Here is an 8,534-nt window from a genome sequence, read left to right on the forward strand (position 1 = left end):
TGGAACCAGAACCTCTTCAAACAACCTTTGCATTTCTCTCCCACCACCTTGGTTACCTTTTGGGTATATCCCACCCCTGCAAGCGTTAAGGCCAGTTTGGATACACTTCTGGCTTCCCCTCATGAATTGCCACTGGAATAACGACTGGTAGCACGGGGACCCACAGCAATCAGCTTTTGTTCTCGACTCATGGATTCAGGCAGACTCCTGGACTTGACCCCAGTTCACCTCAGTTTTCTCACCTCGGGCGCTGTACCAGGTGACCCTGACAAAAGGGCCATAAGACTGGCCCATTTGTCAGGGTCAGTGACAAATTTTATGGAGCAACAGTTCTGTGCATTGTTCTCTGTGGAAGAGAAGGTCTGAGCAGAGCACATTGCAACACTATTGGCCTGAGCTCTTGAATGTAGTGGCAATCAGTTATTCAGCCAATAGTAAGTGCTCATTGCAGCTGATTCAGTATCTTGGTTCAAGCCCAGGTTCAGCACTGTGTGATTCAAGCACACTCTGCCCCTGGTTCTTGATGCAAGTCCAAGATGGCACCAGCTCTCGGATGCTCCTTGTGTGCTGCTTATAGCACGTCATTCAATTGATTGGGCCATGGCCTTCACATGCATAAAGGTCCCCTGCCCAGCTCCAGTCATCTGCAGGAGCAAGCATGCTGTATTCATGTTTGACTTCACAGACAGGCCTTCTGTGGGAACGGTGGCCATCTTGAATTCACCAGAAGTGTTCAAAAGTGAAAAATGGTGAAAAAACAGAAAAACTCGGGTGATCCTTCAACCAACCTTCAGAACCAGGTATGGATTACATTTCTTCACTTACCTTTGACTCTCTCTTCGGGTGCCACTTATGTAACCCTCTTTTCTTGCAGTTTCCTTTTGGAGGTTGCAGAAGGGGGGTTATTTGAATTGCTGCAGCTCCAGAAACATTCAGGGTCCTCCAGGGACCACCAATGGGGATCAGATCAGTCACTGGGAGGTCCAAGGGGGAAGACTTACTTACCAAATATAATAAAGTCCAATGTCCACAACAATTGTTGGTCTTAAAGAAAATCTATTGTCAATCCAACTGTAAAACTTCACAGGAAAAATCTTCAATCAAGTCACAGGGGTCAGTCCAAAAATTTAAACAAGAACAGCAGAAACCTCACTTCTTCAAATAGCTTTCTTTAAAGAGGGAATTACCAAAATCCAAGATAGCTCCAAGGCCTTGGGAGTAACCTGGTTCAAAACTCTTTCCTGGAGCTTCCCCAGAAAGGGCATTACCCTTTGACTTTCGGGGTTCCTCCTCCTGTATGGCTGTAGGAATCCTTTTCGGATTTCAAAACTTAAGCAACACTTCTACTTCAGGAGCCCTTACACTCCCTCCTAAGATGCCTGGAAAAACATCTTAAATAACCTTTTCTCAATCCATCCCCCCCTTAGAGGCATGTACCTCCTATTATTACTACCTTATCTACACCATTACCTCATTCTTCTCCAGCACCAAATTCTCATATCCTCCTATAATCAACCTCCCCTAACAGGCAGCATGAATAAAAAGCACACAGCCCTGCACTTTGCATGAGCTCTGTAGTAGCAGAACTCTGACCTTTAAATGACCTCTAAGAGAGCATGAATCCTCTAAACATACCCTTACTGGCCCTGGAGAGGTGGAATCCTCCAGAAATCTCTATCACATTACTTGGTGACCCTAGTCATGGTTACATATGTGGAAAAAAGGGTGGCAAAGGGTCATGGTCTTGTTGCAAGGAAGCGATAAAGATATGGGAATGGACAAGCAAACATCAAGCTGTCCTGCAAGTGACCTTCCTTCCAGGGATCTCCATCTCATTATCAGATCAACTCAGCAGTTTTTCATCCATATGAATTGTATCTGTAGCAATCAACAGCCAACAATCTATTCAGTCTCTAGGGACTTCTAGCAATCAACCTCTTTACATTGGAAATAAACAGGAATTTGGAAAGAATTTACTTCATTCTTTATAACAAACTCAGATCTGCTCAGGACACTTTTCTGCTTGACTGGAATGCATATCTCATGTATGCTTTTCCACCAATTTTACTGATAGCAAAAAGTGCTCAAGGATGAGGCGTGTCTGATTCTCATCATTCCAGTGTAGCCTAGACAAGTTTCCATGCAAGGTACAGCTGTCCAGAAGTCCTCTTATTCCTCTTGGATCAGAGGATTAACTCAAGAAGAAGGACATCTGTATCATCTGAACCTTCTCTCTCTCAAGGGTCTGTAGACCCTTGTGCTGAGGCGAGATTGACGCTACCTGCAGGGAGGAGCTCTGAAGGTTCTCACTGTTGCAGGCAGACCCAGGAGAAGCAGCAACCAGTCAGGACTTTCACCTTCCCCTCAGGTTGAGCCTTTGGCTGTCGGGGCCAGCAGGACTTAGATGGAGTCTCTGCTGATGGCAGGTCCGTAGTTAGCTAGGGTCATAGGGAGGCAGTGGTCAGGCGTATCCATGATCCAGGCAGTTGTCAGAGGTAGGCAGCAGTTAGACATATCCATGGTCCAGGCAGTAGCTAGGCATATCTGAGGTTCAAGCAGTGGTCAGAGCCAGGTATGAGTCAAGGAGGAAGATGGGCTAGGACAGGCAGGTGTGGGCTGGAACAGGTGGGCAACGGAGGATGGAACAAGCTGGAATGAAGACTGGACAAAGACTGAAGACAAACTGGATGCTGGGAAGCAACACGCATTACTGAAGAGTAGCTGGACTTGTTGCTGAGGCAAGTTGCTTCTGGGGAGCTATCCATATATAGGGCAGTGTTGATGATGTCATCTCTAGGGGCCACAGGGACTTACTCAATGCAGTTCCTTTAAATGCAGGGAGATGGTGCGCATGCATACCTAGGGAGAGGTGCAGCACATGGTGTCAGCAGCGTCTTACTAGTGGCACCACACTGAGGAGCGGATCCTGCCATGTGGTTGGCTGATGGTGTTTCATTGCGTAGAGAGGTAACGGGACCGGTCTGGCTGGAGATGGTGAGTGCCATGGTTTGTGGGGGCAGCCCGCAGACTGCCAATTGCAACAACTTGACAGCTTGGATGTTGATGCCCATTGATTGCCAAATTTCCTTACCCAAGGATTTATGTGTCAGCTAGAAACAATTAGGAGAGCCTACTGATTTAAATAGAAACAGTTTTCCACATGGTGTCATCAAAGTTCCTTGGACCCCTTCATATCTAAGCCCAAGAGTTACTTAAATATTTATTCTCTTTCTTCCTTAGATCTTGTACATCTCAGTGCCATAGCAGTTTACTACACAGATTGAAGGTAAGCCAATCTCCACTCAAATGCTTATGGCATACTAAATCTCAAGAAGTCAAAATCACTTGAAACATGGGACCTAAATGTGGTTCTTGCACAAGTGATGAAGCTGCCTTTTGAACCACTGGTGTTGGGTTCTCTCAAGGAAAGTAATATTCTTTATAGCAATCATATCACACAGAAGAATCAGTGAACTTCAGGCTTTGGTTCATTACCTTACTTATATGCAATTTTTCCACACTAGTAAGTGCTCCACACCCACTCAAAGTTCCTATCAAAAGTAGTATCAGTTTTCAACATCATTACTGGAGCTTTTTTTTTTTTTTTAACATGCACAACCTAACGGCATAAGTGTTTGTCTGGCACCAGAATTATGCCTTGTGTGGCATGTTCATTATTTCCAAAGTGTATCATTTTTCTGAATTTTTTTGATTGATTGATCTGTTGCACGGAGGTGGAAAAGGAAAGGTTTGTGCACTAACCTTAAAGGTGAATTTAAAAAGCCTGGCATACACATCAATTGGGGGTTGTACACCCAAGTTGGGCTTATGTGCGCCCACCGAATTTTAACAGCTGTCCAGATGCATGCACATCTCGCTTGGCTCCAAAAGGGGGAATGATTTGGGCATAGTCTGGACAGGGTGTGGGCATTCTGGAGTGGGGCCAAGAGTTGTGCATCCATTGCAAGTTTACTTCTGCTGTGAAGGCAGTGTAACTTTAATTAATAGCCATTTCTGACAAGTTTAAAGGGTCTGGGATAACTTGGGGGAGTGCAGGCTGTTAAACCAGGGAGATTTGGCGGACCAATTCTAGTCTGGCCGAACTGGTAAAACTTGTCATGGCGTGGATGCGCGCCAGTTCTAAAATACCCTGACTTATGTGGTAGAAACCCGATTTACGCGGTTAGGCACATGCACATTTAAAATTGCACGCGCACTTGTGTGTGACCTGGCTATTTTCTATCATGCGTGCAAGTTATAAAATGGCTGCCTCCCTGGGCACACCCGACCTATAAATGAATATGTGCGCCCACATGCCAGGTTGAAAGTTTCTGTCCCTATTTGTTGTCTGTGCAAAATTCATTACACATAAAAAGCTCTCATAGCTTTCGGTGAGTGCTGGGGAAGAGCGTTGTATTCTCTTTCACCCAGTTCTTAAATCTGACCCTGTTTCATAGGGGCATGACATATTTCGCATTTAATATTGCTTTCCTACTAATATTTTCATGTTAAGGCCAAACAGGTCTATTTTTTCCTCTGAGAGGGCAATTATTAAATTGCCCGCATTGCTTGGAGGTGTGTAGAGTTTCCCTTTAAAAATTCTGGGACTGATATGTGCCATAGGTGCTTGTGTACCCACAGACATTGTGCAGCTTTATAGCAGGTGCAAAGGATTTCAAAATGAAATCTGCCGACTCCTCCTGCCAGCTTGCAGTATTTCATATTACGGGATCTTTTACCTGTAGAGGGAGCAGATGATTTTGAAGCAGCATTTGTACCTTTAGTTTACATCATTGGAATATAATCCACCCAATGCACAAATTGCACCATAGATAAATATAACGGAGGGGGTGATCTGGGAAGTCTGAATTTGTTTTTCCTTTTTTACTGCTTTTTTTCCCACTCATATGCCCCGTCTCACTGCAGAAATACTATTCAGCATGGCTTGCCAGGAAAGCATGTGCTGTATATAAGAAAGGGAGAACTTGCATCTGTCTGCACATTCCCACATAATATGGAAGGACTGGGATGGAAAAATAAAGACACTGACCTTTAAAGCAGAATAAATAAACAGAATTAAAAATCCCAAACATTTCCCCTTCCATATGCCAACAGTTTTATGAGCCACCCAGTTTGTTGGCTTTTAGGAGGAGGGAATACAGTTAGTGCCCCTTACTGGAGATGTGGCATGGGATATGCATGTGGCTGTTGGACTGGTTATCCTGGGCTGACTGGGCAGAACCCTGGTTATAGCTGTTAACCAGAAGCCCACACTGTATTGTAACTTACACTGTTAGCAATCTGGGCAAGTGACTGGGTTTCTTTTTTTTTTTTTGATATGGTTGTTCCTCTCTCTCCTTTTAAATTACAGTTCAGATTGGAATAAAGGCTGGGATCTGGCCATTCACAACTACCTGAGGATTTTTCCGCTATTATAATAGACCTTCCCAGTATTCCTTCCTAGTCTGGTCATATACCAGGGCATCTTCCAGAGCTCTACCATAGGCTCTGAATCCGGTCAACAGATGTCACCCTTAACAATGATTACAAATCTTCCCAGAGGCTGTGAGTGCTGTCGCCACAACATTCCCAGTCTCAGTCAACCTGGGGTATGGAAGAACAGATTCAGGAATTGAAATGGATACTCTCCACATGGCAGCATGCAGCAATGCCACTGAACCACCAGGCTGGCCCAGGAACTGATATTCTAACCACGTGAATTATTTTGTACAGCACCTTGTACGCTAGTGTCTCTGTAGAAATAATAGCAACATAACAACACAGTACATGATGGCAGAAAAAGTGCATAGTTCCCTCTAAGCTGAGCATGTGAACGATTGCTCATACATTTCGGAGTATCGCTCACAGGTTTTACATGGTTGCTCACATATATTTTTCTTTGTGCTATACTCAGAAATGCTAATAATTGTTTCTACCAATGTTTGATAGCTAATCTCTGCACCCCCCTCCAAGTTTATCACCCTGTTCAATGTAATTTTCTCTATTGTTACAAGTTACATGTAAACCGATATGATGTTACGACAAATACCGGAATAAAAAAAAAGTTAAATAAATAATAAATAATATTGGCACTAAAAAAATGTTGGTTTACAAAAATTGTTGCTTACACGAAAAAATGCGCACACCTCGTCACTCTTTGGAGGGATCCATCCAGTCTGCCCAGCAAGTCATGCAGGCTACCCCCGTTAACACAGGTTAACCCTTTTCTTCATTTTCCTCCTCTAGCCATTAGGGATCCTCTCAGGCCGATGCAGTAAAGTGCGCCCAGCCTAGCACACAGATATACGCACGACTGGACACGCATTTTGGATGCGCTAGACTAGCACCCAATGTAATAAGGAGATTAGCGCATCCAAAAGTTGCACCCAAACAAACGCGTAGCCAATAGCGCTCATCACATGTAAATTCTATGTAGATGAGGCTATTAACTATTACCCACCAATGCAGAAAATTGCTGGGCACCCAATGCACACTTTTTAATGTAGCAAATTTAACTCCAGCCCTGGAGCTGGTGTTAAGTAAATCCACAAGTCAAGGGCTCAGGAGAAATTTATAAAAAAAAAAAAAAAAAGCCTGTTCCTTTTCCCTTGAGTGTTATGAGACCCTTGGTCCGGCAGCTATGACAATGACATGATCGAGATGCTCCTGAAGAAGCTTTTTTGCGAAACACTGGCCTTTGTAGAGCTGTGATCATTGTTACTCTTTTTTACATGCAAGAAAATTAAAAAAAAAAAAGACTTTGACAGTGCACAAATGATGTAGCAGACCGGGTGGCCCATTTAAATAGGGGTACACTGTTAAGCTTGCTGATGGATGCATTATAGTAGGCACTAACCAGCTGGTACATTAGGATCTAATTTGTAATTTGCTATTTTTTATTTTGCTTTTTTTTGGTGTTTGGTATATAAACAATACCATGTTGAAACATGTTTAAGGAAATGTTCTGTAACTGACTTCAGCAGTGCACTGTCCCTCCCAATGCAGCCTGTTCACAAAATACGTACATCTTGGGGGACATAGCTGTTTACTGAAACTTTGCCATATTGAAGTATAATACATTTTACAGTTTCAGATAAGTTAACGAGGACTATTTGAACCTTTATTTTTGACCTGTGGGGCTGTATACATTTGAATCTCTATACCTCCTCACCCTTTTCGTATTGAATGTTTATTCGCGAGGTTTGGTCCCTTCCAGTTTTGATTCAGGATATTTCCATTGCAATACATTGATGACATCTTTTTAGTTTGGCAAGGTTCTGTTTCTGGGTTTTTGTTTTTTTACAATTTTTTGATTATTTGATTATTATTCGTGTGACATCAGTTTGTGGTTTTCCTATGTAGCTTGAGTCTCCTTTCTAGATATGTGGGTTTGGCATACAGCTGAAGGGTTCATGATTTTAATTCATAGGAAATCTACATATTGTAATTCCTTTAGGCATTTTGATAGTTACTATCCTTAGAAAATGAAGGAAAATATCTCTGCAAGTTAGTTTCATTTGCGACACATTTAAATATCAGTTATTGACTTTAAAGTTCAGGCAGTGTAAAAGAAAGACTTTTCTCTTGAAATGGGCCCCATTTCTCTTGAAATTTGGGATTCAGAGAGTGTGATCCATTTGTGAATTTGGATCTTCTATTGCAGAAGAAGCCAATTGTTGCCACAGAGAGATGTATGTGTTTCCATATACCCCTTATACATATGAAATTGTTGGAATAATTACTTTAGAACTCATTGGTCTCTCATTAGATTTTTCAGTATTTGAGAAGCCTCACCTTTTGCTTACAAACACGCTAAGAATTTGTGTGATTTTGGTATCATCTTTTCTTCCTATGAGAATGAATAGTTTGATTATTCATGATGGCTGCAATTGCCCTTGTGGATCGTGTGGTGTTTGTGAATGATCAGTTTTCCTTTCAGTTTTTGTGCATCTTATTACTTCACATAGGTTTTCTTTAAGATCATTTACAACGTATGCATATGTGATTTATGTGATAACGTGTCCATGTTCTTTAATTTGTATGGGGAAAACTATTCATTGAAAGTAAGGATTAAAGAACACCGAGGTAACATCAGTAGTGCTTGGGTGAAGACTTTTACCTATGAAAACTGTACTTTCAATGTTCTTGTAAAATCTATTATACATGCATTATTTTTAATTGTGTGCAGGGAGAGTGTAACTGGGTTGTGGGGGGAGGTGTTGTCAGACTAAGTTTTGCCTAGGGCACCTAATACCCTTGCACTGGCCCTGACTTCTGGGATTGGCATACAGACATTTGAAAATGTTTGTATTAACAACCTGCTTATCAGTTGACAGGAATCATTTGGAATCTTTTAACTCAGGTGGTTCTTTACTTATAGGCACATGGACCACTTTACATTTTGTTGGGATGCCCTAATTCTCTCTTGTTTCATTAGTATCTTTCAAAAATACTTCCCTCTGAACCGTGTGCTGCTGAGATACTGCTCTATCCCTGGTTCTAGTTTAAGAGCTGTTCTGTCTCCTTCTAAAGGT

At 42.3% G+C, this 8,534-nt stretch overlaps 1 protein-coding gene across 2 annotated transcripts in view; it reads left to right on the forward strand.

Annotated features, from left to right (window-relative positions):
• PANK3 (pantothenate kinase 3) overlaps positions 1-6,010 on the forward strand; it is a 196,651-nt gene extending 190,641 nt beyond the window's left edge. The window contains exons 8-9 of one of the 2 annotated variants that reach the window (XM_029583219.1): positions 3,241-3,286; positions 5,372-6,010. In XM_029583219.1, coding sequence (XP_029439079.1) covers positions 3,241-3,264 — 24 coding nt within the window. In that variant the 3' untranslated portion in view covers positions 3,265-3,286; positions 5,372-6,010. The remainder of the gene's footprint in view (positions 1-3,240; positions 3,287-5,371) is intronic. The other variant, XM_029583221.1, reaches the window with a different exon arrangement.
• Positions 6,011-8,534: the final 2,524 nt, after the last annotated feature.

Source organism: Rhinatrema bivittatum, chromosome 18 (genome assembly GCF_901001135.1).
Source record: "Rhinatrema bivittatum chromosome 18, aRhiBiv1.1, whole genome shotgun sequence".
NCBI classification, from domain to species: Eukaryota; Metazoa; Chordata; class Amphibia; order Gymnophiona; family Rhinatrematidae; genus Rhinatrema; species Rhinatrema bivittatum.